At 48.7% G+C, this 19370-nt stretch overlaps 8 protein-coding genes across 8 annotated transcripts; 1 reads left to right on the forward strand and 7 right to left on the reverse strand.

Annotated features, from left to right (window-relative positions):
• Positions 1 to 592: 592 nt before the first annotated feature.
• DFJ58DRAFT_741415 (uncharacterized protein) lies at positions 593 to 2315 on the reverse strand (the record flags this gene model as incomplete). The annotated part of the gene is made up of 1 exon (XM_041387144.1): positions 593 to 2315. One exon carries the CDS (start codon positions 2313 to 2315, stop codon positions 765 to 767), a length of 1551 nt encoding a protein of 516 aa, XP_041249860.1. The 3' UTR covers positions 593 to 764.
• A 337-nt stretch (positions 2316 to 2652) lies between these two features.
• Positions 2653 to 4177, reverse strand: DFJ58DRAFT_362753 (uncharacterized protein). The gene has a single exon (XM_041380027.1). It carries the CDS (start codon positions 4108 to 4110, stop codon positions 2737 to 2739), a length of 1374 nt encoding a protein of 457 aa, XP_041249861.1. The 5' UTR covers positions 4111 to 4177; the 3' UTR covers positions 2653 to 2736.
• A 1342-nt stretch (positions 4178 to 5519) lies between these two features.
• DFJ58DRAFT_362763 (uncharacterized protein) lies at positions 5520 to 7241 on the reverse strand. The gene has a single exon (XM_041380028.1). The coding sequence runs from the start codon at positions 6965 to 6967 to the stop codon at positions 5594 to 5596; it is 1374 nt and encodes a 457-aa protein (XP_041249862.1). The 5' UTR covers positions 6968 to 7241; the 3' UTR covers positions 5520 to 5593.
• Positions 7242 to 7956: 715 nt separating this feature from the next.
• On the reverse strand, positions 7957 to 9525 carry DFJ58DRAFT_362777 (uncharacterized protein). The gene has a single exon (XM_041380029.1). The coding sequence runs from the start codon at positions 9386 to 9388 to the stop codon at positions 8042 to 8044; it is 1347 nt and encodes a 448-aa protein (XP_041249863.1). The 5' UTR covers positions 9389 to 9525; the 3' UTR covers positions 7957 to 8041.
• On the reverse strand, positions 9494 to 11451 carry DFJ58DRAFT_758909 (WD40-repeat-containing domain protein). Its single transcript, XM_041388319.1, has 8 exons — positions 11283 to 11451; positions 11071 to 11217; positions 10875 to 11013; positions 10650 to 10822; positions 10427 to 10596; positions 10287 to 10373; positions 10159 to 10237; positions 9494 to 10102 (listed from the first exon to the last, which is right to left on the reverse strand). The coding sequence occupies exons 1-8, from the start codon at positions 11382 to 11384 to the stop codon at positions 9932 to 9934; spliced, it is 1068 nt and encodes a 355-aa protein (XP_041249864.1). The 5' UTR covers positions 11385 to 11451; the 3' UTR covers positions 9494 to 9931.
• Positions 11452 to 11525: 74 nt separating this feature from the next.
• Positions 11526 to 13545, forward strand: DFJ58DRAFT_676370 (Inosine/uridine-preferring nucleoside hydrolase domain-containing protein). The gene is made up of 6 exons (XM_041383118.1): positions 11526 to 11841; positions 11903 to 11974; positions 12028 to 12466; positions 12520 to 12540; positions 12592 to 13022; positions 13077 to 13545. The coding sequence occupies exons 1-6, from the start codon at positions 11806 to 11808 to the stop codon at positions 13152 to 13154; spliced, it is 1077 nt and encodes a 358-aa protein (XP_041249865.1). The 5' UTR covers positions 11526 to 11805; the 3' UTR covers positions 13155 to 13545.
• A 242-nt stretch (positions 13546 to 13787) lies between these two features.
• On the reverse strand, positions 13788 to 14650 carry DFJ58DRAFT_758919 (uncharacterized protein; the record flags this gene model as incomplete). Its single annotated transcript, XM_041388320.1, has 3 exons — positions 14365 to 14650; positions 14118 to 14193; positions 13788 to 13871 (listed from the first exon to the last, which is right to left on the reverse strand). The coding sequence occupies exons 1-3, from the start codon at positions 14454 to 14456 to the stop codon at positions 13788 to 13790; spliced, it is 252 nt and encodes an 83-aa protein (XP_041249866.1). The 5' UTR covers positions 14457 to 14650.
• Positions 14651 to 17338: 2688 nt separating this feature from the next.
• Positions 17339 to 19127, reverse strand: DFJ58DRAFT_758923 (uncharacterized protein). The gene has a single exon (XM_041388321.1). It carries the CDS (start codon positions 18989 to 18991, stop codon positions 17477 to 17479), a length of 1515 nt encoding a protein of 504 aa, XP_041249867.1. The 5' UTR covers positions 18992 to 19127; the 3' UTR covers positions 17339 to 17476.
• Positions 19128 to 19370: the final 243 nt, after the last annotated feature.

The following is a 19370-nucleotide window of genomic DNA, read 5'->3' on the forward strand; positions in this document are numbered from 1 at the left end:
CTAGACGGTGTCTCATGTTCTCGCGGGAAACCATATCTGAATGACCCTGCGCCGAGGGAGAGGGAGGTAAGTGCGATGTAGCAGGAACTGCCAAACGACCATCGGGAAACAAGATGAACGACATACGTCAAGTTGTTCAGCGAGGTTAATTGGAGGAACTGCGTTTTTGCGAGAATATAATGGACATTGCAGGCGAGGCATTTGATTCCCAGAGAGAAAATATGCGATAGGCTAAGGTCGCTGGCCATGGGTTACACTGCGGCAACGAAGCACAGGCGAAAGGAACGTGTTACGTGATGGCATACCTCAAGTAAACGTTGGAGGTTTCTATAGGTCTTCGAGAAACGAATAGTGCACAGCGGGTGAATGTGTACTCTGACCATGGCAAGGGTCACTGGGGTATACAGCAGACTCAATGTTGTTGGCAATAATTAAATATTGGACTGAACGTTAGGTATGTATCAGACTCCAAACTAGTCGGCGGGTGGGTAGCTGAGAGCCTTAACTAATACAACCACGTGACAGCAAAATTCCGACTTTTGTTGTGCTCTATGTACTCGTCAGTCAAGCAATCTGTTAATGCAGCCGCTGTGAGTGGTTCATATTGAACTTCAACCAAGGTTCACACCAAGGTGCAACTCCTTTAGCCCTCCCTTTGATGTAAATATTAGTGAGTCGTCGATGGATTGTTCGATTTTGACGGCAAATCAAATGCATGATTGATTACAGTCGTGATGGCATAAGCCAATGTACATAGGTACAAGTTACTGGTCACCGACAGGATGCTCCATTCCAGATCCAAGCCAATGCTGTTCGCTCATGGCCAGATCGTATGCAGTGCGAGCATCCTCTAACAGGTGTTCGAGAAGGTTTTGGTCATTCGGTTCGAACATATCTTTCTCCTCATCACTCATCTGGAGCAAATCGTAGCAAGTGTCTCGGCTGCGAACTTTCCGGTCTCTCATTACACCCAAAACCTTCTCTCTCCATGTAATCCATACTGGCGTATTGTTCGGAATGAATTTGCAGATGATCCCTTCTGGTTCGAAACCTAGTCTCTTCCATTCCGATTCTGCATAGACACCAGGAGGCTGGAGCATTAGGCATGCGAATACGGCGGCAGTTGTTCTTGTGCCAAGGCTGCACGTCCGCATATGCCGCTCATCTAGGTTGAGTATTTTCAGGAGCAATTGTTCCTGGATATACTCTTTGTCGATTGAGGATAAGTACAAGTTGTACGCCCACGAAGCTGCGAAAGAGGACAGGAACATGATTTGACCAAAGAATGTGCCCTGGGGGATCAAGAGCAGTTGAGCGAGGAGTTGTATGACGAGCAGGAGCGAACACAATCCAATAGCAGCATATTCGTCTCTGATGGGTATGGCCTCCTGGTTTGGACCATGTTCTAAAGAATGGTCTTGAAGACCGGCTTCTGCATCGCTTCTGCGGTTCAAGTTGGTCGACTTCGTTCCGTCTCTAGGAACGGGACGTTTACTCTTTTCCTTCCTGCTTCTCTTCTTAACCCAGGGCTCATAATTTAGAGTGAACTTGCCTCTCGTTATGGTAGCGACGTTTTCCTCTTTCCCGAGCAGGAGGACAATACTATCACCGTCCATCAGCATTCCGTCTCCGGGCGGAGCCGTAGGCGCTGGCTTCACGCCTTGCAGCTCTAAACTCGCGGACCCTATGACCAAGGAGGACAAGCCGCTTGAGATGATACCCAGAAGGATCATCGAACAACAGAACCAGTCGTATGTCCATCCACAAAGCGCACATGTGGTGAAACTGACGGCTATCGGTAGAATTGCAACACGCGTGCGATGCCCGCCGTGAGGTAGAATTGTGCGTACTGGCGGCTTCTCTTTTGCCGTCGACTCTTCAAAAACGAGTTGTGTCTGGATAAGAGTCACTTTATTCCGCTTCGTGACTCTTCCTTTTACATGCACTCCTAGCTCCTCCTTGCATGTCTGCATCATTAGATACGCAAGGTGGCCGGTGTGCTCCAGGATGGATCCTGATCTAGATGCGACATATTTTGGGCCCTGCTTGCCATCAAGCTCGAAGAATGTTGCGGGGTCTTCATTGGGCCCAGGGAAAAGCCCGTCCCAAAAACGAGAATTTGCGAGCATTCCGAACCTCTTGCCGACGTTCCAGCTGCCAGGGGAGTTGTACCATCCCATCCATTTTCTGTACTTGTAAAGATGAATGGTTTGCATTGCAGATATGGCTTCTTCGCCCCCGAAGAACCCTGCGACGCCGGATACATCGAGGTTAAAATGACTTGTATTGGTGTCAACGGAATTTTTGTAGGGCATGGTACGTATGTTGCGGCTTGTTTCACGGAATACCATCCACAACTGCTCTTTTAAGTAGCACACTTGACGAGAGGCGTGGACGAAGCGCATTCAGAAGCGCATGAGCTCTAGGCGCTGTGAATTCTAGGTGCGATGCCATCCAGCACATGTTCTCCCCGTGGAATGCCTTTCACCTGTGAAAATTATGCTCATCTCGCAGTGATCCACCGATCTATCGATCCCTATTTCAAAAGCAATCCACATAGGTATATTGCTGTTACCGACCTTTGCCGGTATGCGCTCGATCCAATCCGCAGCCATCAGTCCTTCACGATCAGGGCGCATCGAATTCACCATGTGTTGTCTTAATGTGATATAAGGTTGCAGCATGCGACTTAGGTTGGATGGCTTCTAAACAGGTGGTACGTACGTTACAAAAGTATTAAACACGACTTTGAACAAAGAAGTCCGGTCGAGGTACTTGTTTCTCAGAGATGTAGCTATTGTTTCTAATCTGATGTACCCATTCCTGGTAACCTATATACGCATCGTATGCACTTCGAAGTAATGACTCCAGGAGGGCCCTTTCATGAACTGCAAACCCTTCCAGATCCTTAGAGCTAAGGTTGAACGACTTTTCCTCCTCGTTATTTTCCAGCTGCTCCGTCACTTTGTCTCTCCATACATTCCATACCCTTGTGTCATTCGATATGAAACGTTGCAGGACTTTCTTTGGTTTGAAGTCAACAGATGGCCTTTGGGGGCCATCACCGAGGACCAGGCATGCAAAAACTGCCTGCGCAGCTCTGTTTTTGAGCCCAAATTTCAATAGTCGTGGATTGTCAAGCGCTTTCCATAGGATCTTGAGTTGTATTTTCTCTGGCTCCAACGATGATAGAAATGAATTATATGTCCATGATGCCGCAACCGATGAGATGAACATAATCTGCCCAAATGTCGTTGCCTGAGGAATGAAAAGGAGCTGGAGAAGGAACTGTGCGAGGAGGAGAAGCGAGCACAGTCCAATTCGTCTGTACTCTGGGCCGCCATTCATCCTCAGGACAAATTGGCCTTTCGTGATTGGGTTAACGTCTTTCTCTGCACCTCTGATGATGACCACGTCGTTTCGCATCAGAAGTAATCCGTCTGCAGGCGGCGTGCCTGGAGAGGGTTCCTTCACGCCGGCAAGAAAATCGAGTTGAGCAGAGCCGATGACAAAGCAAGATGTCCCGCCTGAAATGACTCCCAGTAGGATGAGAGCAAAGGCTAGCCAATCTCCCGAAGCCGCGCAAAGCACGCACGTTGCGAAATTGATGGTAATGGGGATAGCAGCCAGGAGAGCATGATGGATGCTCATCACTGGCGCCTGGTTCGAGTGCCTGAGCATCACATCTCCGACATCGATGATGGTGACCGTTAGAGGTATAGTCTCCCTTCCTCCTAACACTAACACTTCATCAACTTCTTTCGTCTTCTGCACCACAAGGTATGCCAGGTGACCAGCAGGCATATCCGTGCCCGATAAAACGCCCCAATAACGGGGGCCGGGTTTTCCATCCAGTCCAAACACCTCAGCTGGTGTTAGATTTGGGCCAGGGAAGAGACCATCCCAAAATCGCGAATTAGCGAGCTGCCCGAACTTCTTGGCGACAATGTAACTTCCTGGTGAATTATACCAGCCTAGCCAGCGCCTCCCACGGTAGAGATGGACAGTGGCCATCGCTGAGATCGCTTCATCCCCACCGAAGAATCCAGCGACGCCCGATGTATCGAGATTGATATTCGACTGGTTGATTGGCACAGTGAAGGCAGGCATTTCAACCTAACCATTAGTTATAAAGCAACTCAATCGATCTCATTTTCTCCATGTGAACACAGGCCCGGGAACCTGGTGGGAATTTTCATTTAGGGACTTACGGTGGCCAAAACCATTCAAGTAACGTCGGACGACGAATCGTGTAAGTCACGGTAGTATTAGACTGCACAACAATCTACAACTACAATAAATAATATCCACACAGCGCACGAATGTCCAGCAACTACTAGTGAGGTGCCTATCACGTACGGTCATATATCGACCAAGCTCTCGAATCATCCCGCCCTGATCAATCACTAGCAGGTGACTAGACGTGGTAAATGCCTAGGGACCGGCTGTTCCATGCCGACTTTTTGTGGAGCTCTCCTTGTTATTGAGAACCCGTGAGCTCAATCCTCGAGCACTCTTCAATTCTGAGTTCTGCATCATCGTATGTTTTCAGGCACTTCAGGTTTTCCTCCCTCGAGCCTACGTAGTTGGTGGTTCTAATATGCATTCCTATGTGCTTTCTTCACGTATTTCACACCGCAGTTTCATTCAGCAGGAAACAGGAGCTCGACTGCCTCAAACGCGGAAGCGGATTCAGGATGCGGTCGTAGGACAAGTGTTGCGAATACTGCAGCTGTCGGTCTTGTGCATAGCCCATGTGTCCTACCCTCGACGTCCTGAACAGTAGCTGCTGTCGGAACTTTTCCGTGTCAAGGGAGAACAAGTACAGGTTGCAGACCCAGGAGATTATGGACGATGACAGGAACATCAGTCCAATGCTTCTGTATTCTTCACGCCCAGACGATTTCTCATAATCTTTACGTCCTCCTCTTCCAGTACATTCTCTGGATCCAAGGTTAGTGCACCAAAGGTGTCATTTGGGCTTCTCTTCTGCATCCACACTATCGGGAGAAATTCGAGGCAAACCCTCCCTTCTGGAACCTCGTCGACTTATTTCTCCCTTCAAAATGACAATGTGGCTTGAATTGTCATCTACCAGTATCCCATCTCCACAAGCGGCACCACTCGCAGGCTTGACTCCCTTAGGGACGACCCAAAGAGTCATCGTGATGCACCACCAGTCGTGGTTATACACGCACAGTACACATGCAGTGAAGTTTGCTGAGAAAAGTGCGTTCCAGACCCGAGAGTTTGCGATGGAGCCTAAGCACTCGACAACAACGAAGTTGCTGGGAGGGTTGCCACCATCTACTTAGTATCTTTTCTAGTACAATAATTATGCAGCTTCCACTGCCTATACCTTGCCACCTTGACCAAACTCTTCCTGTGATAAGTTGATGCTAAGTTTTGGAACACAACGCTTGTGGGCTGTGTGTTGTGCACTCCGTTGTTGTGTATCACGCACTCGATGTTGTATCGCGCGTTCGATGTTGTGTATCACGCAATTTATTAAAGTGGCATTTGGAGCGTCATAGCAGCATGCGGCTTAGGTTGGATGGCTTCTGAACAGGTGGTACGTACGTTACAACAAGTATTAAACACGACTTTGAACAACATAGTCCGGCCGACGTACTTGTTTCTCAGAGATGTAGCTATTGTCACTAATCTTATGTACCCATTCCTGGTAACCTGTATACGCGTCGCGTGCGTCTTGAAGCAATGACTCCAGGAGGGCCCTTTCATGAACTGCGAACCCTTCCAAATCCCTAGAGCTAAGGTTGAACGACTTTTCTTTCTTGTTATTTTCCAGCTGCTCCGTCACTTTGTCTCTCCATACATTCCATACCCTTGTGTCGTTCGAGAGGAAACGTTGCAAGACTTTCTTTGGTTTGAAGTCAACAGATGGCCTTTGGGGGCCATTACCGAGGACCAGGCATGCAAAAACTGCCTGACTAGCTCTGTTTTTGAGCTCAAATTTCAATAGTCGTGGATTGTCAAGCGCTTTCCAGAGGATATTGAGTTGTATCTTCTCTGGCTCCAACGAGGACAGAAATGAGTTATATGTCCATGAGGCTGCAACCGATGACATGAACATGATCTGCCCAAATGTCGATGCCTGAGGAATGAAAAGGAGCTGGAGAAGGAACTGCGCGAGGAGGAGAAGCGAGCACAGTCCAATTCGTCTGTACTCTGGGCCGCCGTTCATCTTCAGGGCAAATTGGCCTTTCGTGATTGGATTGATGTCTTTCTCTGCACCTCTGATAATAACAACGTCGTTTCGCATCAGAAGTAATCCGTCTGCAGGCGGCGTGCCTGGAGAGGGTTCCTTCACGCCGGCAAGAAAATCGAGTTGAGCAGAGCCGATGACAAAGCAAGATGTCCCGCCTGAAATGACTCCCAGCAGGATGAGAGCAAAGGCTAGCCAGTCCCCCGAAGCCGCGCAAAGCACGCACGTTGCGAAATTGATGGTAATGGGGATAGCAGCCAGGAGAGCATGATGGATGCTCATCACTGGCGCCTGGTCCGAGTGCCTAAGTATCACATCTCCGACATCGACGATGGTGACTGTTAGAGGTGTAGTCTCCCTTCCTCTCAATACTACCACTTCCTCAACTTCTTTCGTCTTCTGCACCACAAGGTATGCCAGGTGACCAGCGGGCATATCCGTGCCCGACAAAACACCCCAATAACGAGGGCCGGGTTTTCCATCCAGCCCAAACACCTCAGCTGGTGTTAGATTTGGGCCAGGGAAAAGGCCATCCCAAAATCGCGACTTCGCGAGCTGCCCGAACTTCTTGGCGACAATGTAACTTCCTGGTGAGTTATACCAGCCTAGCCAGCGCCTCCCGCGGTAGAGATGGACAGTGGCCATCGCTGAGATCGCTTCATCCCCACCGAAGAATCCAGCGACGCCCGATGTATCGAGATTGATATTCGACTGGTTGATTGGCACAGTGAAGGCAGGCATTTCAACCTAACCATTAGTTATAAAACTACTCAATCAACCTCATTTCCTCAATGTAATATAACCGAACCCAGGTAGGCTCATGACCAGCCTGGCTTATAATACACCACGGACTGTTGGCGATAAGAAGGGAAGTAAGTCTCCGCACGGTACGAATCCCTAGACTCGTAACCAGTCTGACTATGCGTCAATTTGAGATGGTGAGAATTTTTTGACGTACGAGTATCCGTGGTAGTACTACTAGTAGTAGAATTCGCCACCTCGTGCAGTCCTCCCGTATGTGGTTCAACCTATAGCCGATTGCTTCTCTCCGATTCGGACTTCTTGACGCCTAATACGTAAATTCTTCCCCGCAGTTTACCTCATGCGTTGCTTTCACGGTATGCATGATCTTGTTATTCATACTTAGTTTTGCTGACGCGTAATTACCCAGACTTACTTCGTGTCTAGGTAGAGATAAAATATAGCGTTGCTTTCACGTCCCGCTGAGACTTACTTCGTGTCTAGCTTCGACCACTGCAGACTTGAAGTCGAGTGGGTGAGTAGTAAGTAGCGACAACGAGTCCTTGTAAGTAGAATGGACAACAATCTACAACTGCAATAAATAATATCCATACAGCGCAGACTCTGACCACGATATCTAAAGTCTTAGATCATAAAGATTGCTGGCCGGGATACCCATCTCTATTGTGCGCGTATGACCACGACTGGTGCTGCTTCGCGATGACTCCTTGGGTCGTCCTCAAGGGAGTCAAACCTGCTACTGGTGCCGCTTGTGGAGATGAGATACATCCAACTTGAACTTTCTCAAATTGGATATTGAGACATAGTTGGCATGCTAGTTACACTGTCGCTCACCGGACTTCCTTGCTTATATCTAGCTTCGCGCGCTTGCGTACTGAGCGCATTGGTATTCCAACCTACGCTCTGCCCTTCGGATCCTGACGTGCCAAGCCCGCATCCTGTCGGACAGTTAATCTTTCTAATTCTTTGATATCTACAGTATGATGAGTATGAAATGCGATCATAGGTAAGGAGACCTTCTAAGCGATAAGTACAGCCATGCATACCGGTTATTCATACATCTTTTGCCTCCCAACTCTGGGAGCTGTTAAAGTAACGCAAACCACCAGCGCGCTCCCGGTAAGCCTTAAACGCACGCTGGGCATCATCTAGGAAGGTATCCAGCAACTTGCGTTGTTCTTCGCACAAACCCTCCTTCTCCTCTGCTGTTACATGAATTTTTTTGTCCGGGCAGGTAGATTTCAACTGCGCTGCAACCTTTTTTCTCCAGAGATTCCAAACCCTCGTCTTGTTCGGTACGAACAACGATAACATACGCTCCGCGTCAAAGTCTTCGTCTGTCTCTATTCCATCACTGAGAATAGAGCAGGCGAAAACAGCCTGGCTCCTCCTATTGTGGATATAATATTTCTGGATGGAGCCTTCTTCAACCCGCAGCACCTTGCAAAGTAGATCTCCTTGTATTTTTTCGCTTTCAAGGGAAGACAGGAACGAGTTGTAGGCCCAAGACGCCGCAAGCGAGGAAAGAAACATGACCTGACCGAAGAGTGTCGCTTGAGGGATCAAGAGGAGCTGTAACAGGAATTGTGCCAGCAAGAGGAGCGAGCACAGTCCAACGCTCCGATACTCTTTTCCACCATGCATGTCAAGCTCGAAATGCCCCTTCGTTATCACATTCACATCTTTCTCCGACCCTTTCAGGACGACGACATCGCGCGGAGTTAGAAGCAATCCATCCCCTGGGGGGACCCCCGGGGTCACGTTTGTGGGTGCCTGAAGACGAAGCCTCGCAGTACCGATCACGAGGCAGGTTATGCCACTTGAAATGATTCCGAGAAGGATAAGGCTGAAGGCAAGCCAGTCGTTGACAATAGCACATGAGAAGCACGCTGCGATGCTGATGGTTATGGGTATTGTGGCTAGTAGTGCGTGATGTATGCTCATCTTCCCCACTCGACGCATATCCGTGACATCTCCAACGCGGATAACAGTCACTGCTGCAGGTAACGTCTCCGTGCTGCTTTCGCCCCGAACTGCCATACCCTTCAATTCCCTGCTTATCTGTATCGCGAGGTATGCAAGGTGCCCCGTCGCCATATCTGTACCAGACAGCGAAGCGACGTATCGCGGCCCAGGCTTGCCATCCAGGCCAAATGTTTCAGCTGGTTCGAAATTTGGACCTGGGAACAGTCCATCCCAGAATCGGGAGTTGGCTAACTGGCCGTATCTTTTGGCGACCGTATAGCTCCCTGGAGAGTTGTACCACCCCAGCCATCTTCGGCCGCGGTATAGATGTACGGTAGCCATGGCTGAGAGTGTTTCATCGCCGCCGAAAAAACCGGCAACACCGGCCGCGTCAAGTGAGAATGAACCGGTATTAATCAGTGGGACCACGTACATTGTTGTGGACGTCAGAGATGTGACGGTAAATTCACAGCATGCTTGCGCAGATCTTCAAATATCAGCGTGAGCTCCGTTCATTGCGTTAACTTACTAAGGATTGTGGCTCCTGGGAGAACTTAAGCGTCCTCGAGGCAGCCTTACGAAATGAATATATTGATCATCTGATCTCAGGGCCTCAAAGGCACTGCGAACTGAGCGCCGAAACATCGCACGATTCCACAGGATTCCACATCTTTGGAATCACTCTGATGGACTGTTCCATCACGACTACAAGGACACTCGCCCCATGTGTGAAAGAAGCTCGAAAATTCCTGTGCAACTACAAAGACCATCCATCACAAAGGGATCTGATTGAACGCATGTTTCTCGGGAGGAGAAAACCATTGCGCCTACAGGATATTATCAGACGCCAGCCTTTTGGAACACGCTGATGGGCCTTTCAACCCTGGCTAGTCGTCACATTTTCGTACAGAATCGAAAGAACTCATACAAGTGTGGCGAATCAACGACGTGAGTGATGATAATTCCAAAGCTCGCCTGTCAAATCCCACCCCCAAATAGGCTGATAACAGCCACAGGAGGAGGCCCACCCTCCCGGAGCTTTGTTTGCCCACAATAAGCAAAGACGTATTTTGAAGGATGCCACGTCACTGTAGGTGACGGCGCCAATGCAGGAACACGATGCAATGGGGTATCCGTCTCTGTTGCACACTATTGGGCCCAGATCATGTTAGAAGCGGATAAATGGCTAAAAGCCGAGTCCTTACTATGTCGATGTAGGATCCTGTATTTGCAATAGCGAGGTACTCTCCATCATACGAGAAACTTAATGCATTAATCGCATTTCTAAAGAAATCAAGTGAGTGGAGGGAGTGACGTGTTTCGATCTACTCACTCGCAAGTGGAGATTGTCCGTACACATATCCATTCACTCAGATCGAACATGTTAACAATCGAGTCGTAGCCACCAGACGCAAGATATCTGAAGCCAACGTTAGTGCATGTCGATTAGACCACGTAACAGTTAATACGCACCTCCCCCGGGGATCAAGCGCCACTGCGACACAGCCTCCGACATGAGCGGCAGGGCTTTCTCTAAGGGTCAGCGTTGGATAGTCCATGACCCGAACGCTATGCTCAGAATGATGTGTCAGAATTATACCATCGCCGACATGATTGAACATGGCGGTGGATGCGACAATGCTCTATCGAAAGATGTCAGTGACTTGTTACATGATGGAGACAATGTGGAACAAACCCCGTCCTTATCTGAGAGATGCCACTGCGTTTTTGCTGCATCACCATCTTTCCCGTATGTTAAGAAAAAGAGCTGGTGCCCAGCTGAAGTGAATATCAAAGCCCGGCCGTCCGGAGAGTAATTTGTCTGCACGGGTGAGATTTTTAGAATTATTTGCTGCGTGTGCCGACTTTCTTGAGTTCTGTAAGGGTTATTCACAATGTGTGCGAGACATATAAGACTTACGCCGCGCATCCCAGAATACAATCCTTCTATCCTTCTGACTCGACGTACAAAATAACTCTGGATGAGTGGGATTCCATGATATATAGTCAACGTCATCGGAGTGGCCGCCAGAAAAGTGGGTTGCAGCTCTTGATTCCATCTATGATTAGGATGCAGAGTGTGACTCGCGACGAGATGTTGAACGTATAGTACGTACACTAGTTTCTGGAGTCCAGATCCGAGTGATTTTGTCGATACCAACACCGGCTAAACGCTTCCCATCGCAACTCCACGCTACATGAGTTATAGCTTGAGGCGACGGTATACGTAGATCACGCGGTTTATGCGCTGGAAAGTTTTGTGCCTGATTCAATGGAGTACATTAACAATGCAAGGTTCTTTGGGATACGCAAAGTCCTCTACACCCACATGCAGACCGCGAGCAGCGAATGTTGTATGAAGAGGGGGAGACGGTGGCCGCTGAAGGGGCGCTACCTCTTCTTCCTCCTTGCTGTTTACTTGACTTGACATTTCGGATGTGACTGGGCGTATAAATTAGTGACTCTGCTCTCTGCGACTTAGAGTCGGAAATGCAGACGTTGTTTGTCGCTGTTAGGGTCGATGAGCATTTGGAAACAACCAACATGATCTTGATAATCAGATGTGGAAGCTCTCTCTGAGTCTCAGAGTCTTTCACCTTTTCAATTGCGCCATTTTCAACTTGTTTATCTTGTGCAACAGGAAAGTCTGTGCCCACAGAGTCAGACAAACTGGTACGACCTCAGTGATTTACGGTAGATCGCTATCGACGACGTCCGTTCCGTCTGGCGGGTTTTAGATACAGACATAGACCGACTCCATTAACTTTTGCTTCTTATCAGTCAGATTGCTGATCACTGTTGTTGCCCTTACTACAATCGACCCCGTTCAGTCCAACTGAAACTAGAAGAAAATGACTTTGAATTATGTCTGGTTAGATGTAGATCCGGTACGCGATTGACCATTTGCTCTCGTTTGACGTGGACGTGCTGAGGAAACGCCTTATCCAGGGACATGATGATGCCACTGCAATTATGATGGCCTGTCAATTAGAGAATATCAAGCTCCTTGGAGTATCCAGTGTGTGTAAAGCGGCTTTCTGCCGGACAGGTCCTTTTTCAAGCAAGTTGCCTAGGTTCACGGCAATGCGCCCGCTGAGTGCACTGCCAAGAACACCGCAAGGTGTCTGCACGCATTTGCTGCACCTTCTGATGTTCTAGTATATCCTGGCGCATGCAAGCCGTTACTTCGACCCTCAAAACACGACCCTGAAATTCACGGAGAAGATGGCCTAGGAGGTGTTGTAGGGCTCCCTTCAGCTGATAGTCCTGAAGTTCAGGCACGATTCGCTCGGAAAGTTGATGGGTCATTGATCCATGCCATTGAGGGGATGGCAACAGCGATCAAGGACACATGGCATGATGGTACTGGACATCAAGTGTCAGTCGTCTCTTCCGGACCGATGACGAACATTGCCCTATTTATCAGCGTCTATCCAAACCTTATGGAAGCAGTGGAGCGGTTTGTATTTATGGGTGGAGGCGTGGGCGTTGGCAATAGATCTGCCGTCGCAGGTATGTAACATGTTGTTGTACTTGAAGGACCAATCCTTACGATGACTGTATAGAGTTCAATATTATGTGTGACCGTGCGTGTCCTATTGAAATATGTTATGATACTTGTCCTGATCCTCTATCAGCTGAGGCGGCTCAGATTGTCCTCGATGCTCCAGTTAAGACTGTCATGATACCCATCAATGTTACACACACGGCGATTGTCACTTCAGCCATCCATTCCCGCCTGAGATCAACCCATCTACCTCTTCTGGATGACGTGCTGGCACATCCATCTACCAATCTCCGAAGCACACTGTCTTCCGTCATCAGTTTTTTCGCAGGAACGTACAAGTCAACATTTGGTTTCGATCGAGGTCCTCCTCTCCATGATGCACTAACCATCACATATGTGTCCCATCCCGAGCTCTTTGAAGCTCGACGTTTTAGAGTGGATGTGGAGTTGCATGGTAAGCACACGGCAGGAGAAACGGTCATCGACGTCTGGAATTATCGAATGTGTGACGACTCATGGGGCTCTAATGGGAAGAATTGCGTTGTCGCCCAGTCAGTTCAGGTGTGTGTTCGAACGTACAGCCAGCATCTCTTCTCATGAGAACAATGTCTCTAGGTCGACCAGTTTTTTGAATTACTTTTGAATTGTGTCTCCCGATGTGATGCCACATCTCCACTCAACGTACAACAATGACAGTTCACAGAGCAACACCTTCACACTCCTGGTCAACTTTTACCACCCTTCTTTACATCTACTCACGCTCTTGCTGTCATTATTAAAGGATGTCCCCTATCTGTATCCCAGTGGCCTAGGCATCAGGCACTGCCCTAAGCGTGGGACCAACCTTGAGATCTATTCTTTTACGTGTATTCAAACACGATGCACCTTATGACCGGTATATGTAAGATGCCATTTCTGCCAGGACTTTGTCGCACCGCATCAAGTTGCAGACGCCCATAACAGCCGCTTTCGATAAGGCTATTCTTGGTCAGTAGTTACGATCCGCATGCTGTGCGTACACACTTACCATCACAGATTGGCAACCACCCTCTGTCACAGAATCCCTAATCATGCATGTCAAAACAACATCTCATAAGAATTGGGTAAAGTTTTTGATCGTATCAATCTTTGGCTGTGTTTTTTCCAAGACATTGTCTGATTGTTATGATGGCTACTGCACAAACCAACTACGTTGTTATTGCCACCCGAGGAACATCACTTTCTCCTATCAATATCAGATAGATTTCAGCCACCAATTGCGATTCCGTGGCGGTTATTCTTCCGAAAACTTTGTTCCTTAACGTCAGTGGGGTGGGCGAGATGCCGTTAGACGTATAAATGCATCTCGTCACGCTTGCTACTAGACTGGCGCACCTCTCCTCCTTGAACAAATTCGCCTTGCGCTATCCGCTATGGGCGTCGACAAAGCGTGAGTGTCATTTCTCTGATATACAAGCCCATCTCAAGTGACGGTGACTTCTAGTGGTAAAAAATCAAGGTCCGTTTCCCGAACTGTAGACATCGCGATTCTGAGTTTTCCCCCAGTCGTTTCAATTTCATTCGCAGGTCAACGCTACGAACCACCGATGATAACACTACCCAGGTGTGAATCCTGCTGCTTGCGATGTGTCCTTGCCAATGTTCGAATGCAGGAACTTGAAGCCCCCGTAGACGGCATCGAGGACAACTCGACGCCCGCCCCGGAAGGCGCTCAAGGAGAAGAAACAAGAGACTTGCAAGACGAACCAAACACGCAAGACGAAATAAGCACGCAAGATGAAACAAGCACGCAAGACGAAACAGACACGCAAGACGGAACAGACACGCAAGACGGAACAGACACGCAAGACGAAACAAACATGCAAGACGAATTGCCTCGCCAAGATCCCTTACCCATAGCGACAGAACTCCCACAAGACGAATCACTTCGCCAAGATTCCTTGTCCATATTGACAGAATCCCCGCAAGAGGCAGAAATGCAATCCATGTCCCCATCTTCAGACGCCCCCGCCCAAGAGTTTGCTAGCACTGTGGAGGATGCCGACAGAGCCGACAGCCCTGTTGAAGACCCCGAGGTTACCCTCAAGAACCTACGGGAGACTTTCCAGAACATAATCGACGATAAATTAGCGAATATACCTCTTCGCCTGATAGACACCCACAGCGGCATCCTACACACCAACAATGACCTCGAGGGAATTTTCAAAGAGTCGGAGGAGTACCAACGACTCTATGAGAATCTTCTGTCCACCTCCGTGTCAAAGCTCCGGCGCAAAGTTAACGAATTCTTTCGATACGCGATGCTTTCCCACAAGTGGGCAAGCGCGAAGGACGAACCCCAGTATTGGCAGATCAAGGGCAATATCTACGAGATGGATGCCCCACGGGAAATCTGCAAGCTGCAACAATTCTGTACTACCTCGAAGAGAGAAGGCTACCGATGGGCGTGGAGCGATACGTGTTGTATCGATAAGACGAACAACGCCGAGCTTCAAGAATCCATCATCTCTATGTTTTCTTGGTACAAGGATTCGGCAATCACTATCGTTTACCTTGCAGACGTTTCTGATATTTCGCAGTTGAAGGACAGTCAGTGGTTCAAGAGAGGCTGGACGTTGCAGGAGCTCCTCGCACCTCAATTTATTAAATTCTACAAGCAGGATTGGCAGCCACTCATCGATTCTAATAAGAATCACAAAGTTGAACTTCTCACCGTTCTCCACGACATCACTCGCATCGATATCGACGTTTTGAAGGTATTCCAACCCGGCGTCGACAATGTCAAGAAGCGTTTGAGTTGGGTGGGCACTAGAACAACCAAGAAGATCGAAGACATTGCCTACTGCCTCATGGGTAAGCGTCGTCATAATTGATGAATTGTTCTAACGCCATTGATAGGTATTTTCGGCATCCACATGCCTGTAATGTACGGGGAGAAACATAACGCCTTCGTGCGGCTTCAGAAGGAGATCATGGCACTTACCGACGATCTCTCACTCTTTGATTGGTTGGGAGAATCATCGAACCTTCACAGTTACTTCGCTGCACACCCGAGGTGCTTTATGACCCCGTCTTATGATGCTCGACAGGACTCCGCTTCATCGAAATTCGAATTCAGATTGCTAAAAACTTCGAAGCGTATCACAAGTGGCTTGTCTTCTTCGGCTCTCAAGCTCGTCAAGGACGTTTTGAGCAACCCGCCTCACGGACGTTTCATTGCGAATGGGAGAATGAGCATGCCCTTTTTCGTTCACGAAGTGGTCACCCTTGTCCCAAACCAAAACAATCCCGGCGTCTTCAGCTATCTCGTCAAAGCTGAGGGCCTCTCGGAGCTCGAAGTCACCGTCACGCAGCAGCTAGCTCCTTTATATGGAAAGAAACTAACTGTCAAATACCGCATCGTGCGAATGTGGGAAGCGAGTCTTATTCAACGTCAGGGAAGCACAGACAGCGAGGCTCCTGATGCTCCGACTGTTGATAACCCTGATTCTCCCGAGCCGCCCACAACAGAGGACTCACCGAAGCAGGACAAGGAAAAAGAGAAGGGAAAGGGGAAGGACAAGGAAAAAGAGAAGGACAAGGACAAGGACAAGGAAAGTTGGGTCGGCAGATCCAAGGAGCTCGTCGCCGACTTTGTGACCGACATGGTCACCCACAGTACTGCTGCTGCATTGATTCGGAGGATGCAAGAACCGTTTGTTGCTCAACTTCTTTATTCGCTTGGTGATAAGCAGCCTTGGCGGAGGGTTGGAACCACCACTCGTATCATCGCTCACGCATCTTCTGGGTCCGTTAATTTTAGGGCTCTTGAAAATGTCATCGTGCACTGAAACCTGACGGCTGTGTCGCTACCACTTATATACCCTTGTTGTACCCATATTTACAGCTACGATTATGAACCCCATGCTATGATTCATGAATTCCTATGCTACAGTATCAAACTACTTGGGCCGTACTACTGAGTGCGATAAAGAAATGTTGATTCCAGGACCTAGAAATAGGTACTGGTTTAGCAAGATTTATTCTCTGTTCGATTGTATGGTGGATTCACATTGGACGCTATCTGGTAAACGATGTGGGCACAATGTCCGCTGGAGGAATCCTGCAGCGGGAAGTGCCGCCTGTGTCATGCTCGTGGTAGGAAATAAATGAATGGTTCCGACTGCACAAGCTGATACGATCAAAAATATTAAGAGAAGAGGCTGTAACGAGAAGAGTAGTACATACTAGCACCAAGGATCGACCGAGACCAGCAAAGGACGTAGATGAATGGTCGACATCGAAAGAAACAGCATTTATCAAAAGGGAATGTTGTCCACGAAATATGAATGTATGAAACTGATCAGCGAACACCAAAAAGATTCAAAGAACGAAGTTGAAGTGAAATTGTATCCAAATTTAAAAATCGCACCACCAAAAAAGTATTGTGCATGGCGCTGTAGCGATGTCTCTATCCCAGCTTTGGTTGGTGACTCATTGGGATCGAAATGTCGCCAGGCAGTTCTCTTGCCGGGTCCGATGTGACAGGTTGAAGGAACTAGACGGAAAGACCCAAGGATAGTGGAGAAAGCTGGGAAGAGACCACGCTGCCAAGCAAGCGAAATTTTCTGCAGTCAACCCGGCTCAACTGTCTGTCAACCAACCAGTCTGTTAAAGTCTGCAAAGAGCCTTGATTAATTGTGATAAATGAGCTGGAGGGAATTACGAAACGGTACGTAGATCCGAGATATCTACATAGATATCGTCGTGCAAGCTAGTTAAAGAAAGCCGGAGACGACAGAGGTGGGGCAGGCTAGCGGCCCATCCGAGTCAGGCTACCTCATTGTCGCCCTTCAAGTTCAAGCTCAGCAGTCTCAGCTGAAGAGTCGGGGACGTGATTGGTAATCTCAAGGTTAACTCGAATTATGGGTTCATAAAGTGTACTAGCAATATTAGACAAAACAGGGGCGCGCCTTCGTGACGATATCACAGCACTGTACGCGCGGAGGACCGAAATAACTCCTAAGACTAGCATCTCACCATGCCTCCGCTTTTACACTACTCGAAATACTCCCAATCAAGCTGCGTCTCCGAACCTGCAATATCAAATACTGCTGGTATGCAGTGCGAGCGTCCGAGAGCAAGTCGCTCAGCAAGTTCTTGTCGACATCGTTGAATGCAGCTATGCGGTTACCGCAAGCCTGAAGATCAAATGATTGCAAGGACGACTTGTCGCTTCTCATCTGTTCCAAGACCTGGTCTCTCCAGACCGCCCATACGTGTGTCTCGTTTGGAATGAACTGTCGAAGAATCTCTTGTGGCTTAAAACCTCTGTTCTCCCATTCTCCGTGCTCGCAGTCGGGCTGAAGGGCTAGGCATGCGAAAACCGCTGCGGCCGTTCTTGTGCCCAGTTTGTACGTCTTCATGTGATCATCCGTCAAATTCAACGCCTGGACGAGCCGTTCCTCCTGCAGGTATTCTTTGTCCATGGACGACAAGAAGAGATTGTACGCCCATGACACAGCGAAGGACGTTAGGAACATGACCTGCCCAAATAGTTTGCCCTGTGGTATCAGGAGCAACTGCGTCAAAAATTGAATGACTAGGAGGAGTGAGCAGAACCCGATCGCTGCGTATTCGTTATTGATCTCGGCGTCTTCATCACTCTGCACCTCCGAGCCGCTCTCTGCATCTTTTTTTCCAAACCAGTGGTGAACGTTATGGATCCCATCCCCTACAATGGCTCGAGTTCTCCTCTTCCTCATACGCCTACGGACCCAGGGCTCGTACTCCAATTGGAATTTGCCCTGCGTGATGGCAAGAACATTCTTCTCTTTTCCAAGGACGACGATCACATGATTTCCATCCATCAACATGCCATCACCTGGCGGTGCATTTTTAGAGGAGGCGACACTCTGGAGGACTATGGATGCAGAGCCAATGACAAAACACGAAATGCCGTTGATGAGAATGCCGAGGAGGATCAAGGAGAAGCAATACCAGTCATCGCCCCACGCACAAAGTATGCATGTTGCGACGCTAGTGGCGATAGGGAACAATGCGACGTGTTTGTGGAAACCATCTCGGGCATGGATATTTAGGCTAGTCTCGGTAGCAGCGTCGAACTTGATGTCTGGCATTTCCAAGATGGTAACTTTATTAGCCCTTGTCCTTCGTCCCTCTACTATCACGGCTCGTTGGTCTTTGCATTTCTGCATTAACAGGTATGCAAGGTGACCCGTTTGCTTTAGGAACGTGCCGGACTGGGATGCGAAATACATAGGGCCGGACTGTCCATCCATCCCTATGTACACGGTGGGCTCTACATTGGGTCCTGGAAACATTCCGTCCCAAAAACGAGAATTGGCAAGCTGGCCATAGTGCTTGCCAACACTGTAGCTGCCCGGGGAATTGAACCAGCCTGTCCACCGCCTTGCTCTGTAGAGATGCACAGTCTCCATTGCGGAGACCGCCTCTTCGCCTCCAAAGAACCCTGCGAAGCCACCGACATCGAGGTTAAAATGATTTGTGTTTAGCGTAACTGTGGGCATGACGAATATGAAGAACGCTGTCGTCGTCTGCGGGCTACCTCTCCTTCATATGTTCGAGCCCTAAAGCCTGATGGTTGTTACGTGAACACACAGGTTCATCGATCAATGTGAATGATTAATGATGCATTGATGAAATCAGCGCCGTTCGGCGAATACTTATTGCAGTGCGCGTTTCGGTTACGCTGAGAATATCAATATTATTTATATTAATACTTAATCGATTTGAGGGCGCATGACATTAATCATGTAAACAGTGTCGACTGCCATCACAGGCATCTGACACAACCTTACCTTGAGCCCAGTGGCGCCACAGGAGGGCGCCATCCAACCTCCAGGATATCTTCTCGCACACGTTGACTCTTGACTCATCGGTCACATA

This window comes from Suillus subalutaceus, assembly GCF_016647625.1.
Source record: "Suillus subalutaceus strain FC151 chromosome Unknown DFJ58scaffold_5, whole genome shotgun sequence".
Taxonomy (NCBI): Eukaryota; Fungi; Basidiomycota; class Agaricomycetes; order Boletales; family Suillaceae; genus Suillus; species Suillus subalutaceus.

Excerpts from the sequence above, each read along its gene's own strand:
- DFJ58DRAFT_362763 (XM_041380028.1), bottom strand. The coding sequence starts at position 6,967 with ATGCCTGCCTTCACTGTGCCAATCAACCAGTCGAATATCAATCTCGAT.
- DFJ58DRAFT_758923 (XM_041388321.1), bottom strand. The coding sequence starts at position 18,991 with ATGCCCACAGTTACGCTAAACACAAATCATTTTAACCTCGATGTCGGT.
- DFJ58DRAFT_676370 (XM_041383118.1), top strand. The coding sequence starts at position 11,806 with ATGACTTTGAATTATGTCTGGTTAGATGTAGATCCG. Across the intron at positions 12,467-12,519 it reads CAATAGATCTGCCGTCGCAG|AGTTCAATATTATGTGTGAC; the intron begins GTATGTAACATG and ends ATGACTGTATAG. Across the intron at positions 13,023-13,076 it reads TTGTCGCCCAGTCAGTTCAG|GTCGACCAGTTTTTTGAATT; the intron begins GTGTGTGTTCGA and ends CAATGTCTCTAG.
- DFJ58DRAFT_362753 (XM_041380027.1), bottom strand. The coding sequence starts at position 4,110 with ATGCCTGCCTTCACTGTGCCAATCAACCAGTCGAATATCAATCTCGAT.
- DFJ58DRAFT_362777 (XM_041380029.1), bottom strand. The coding sequence starts at position 9,388 with ATGTACGTGGTCCCACTGATTAATACCGGTTCATTCTCACTTGACGCG.
- DFJ58DRAFT_758909 (XM_041388319.1), bottom strand. The coding sequence starts at position 11,384 with ATGTCAAGTCAAGTAAACAGCAAGGAGGAAGAAGAGGTAGCGCCCCTT. Across the intron at positions 11,014-11,070 it reads TCTGGACTCCAGAAACTAGT|ATGGAATCAAGAGCTGCAAC; the intron begins GTACGTACTATA and ends TCCTAATCATAG. Across the intron at positions 10,597-10,649 it reads ATCTCTCAGATAAGGACGGG|AGCATTGTCGCATCCACCGC; the intron begins GTTTGTTCCACA and ends ATCTTTCGATAG.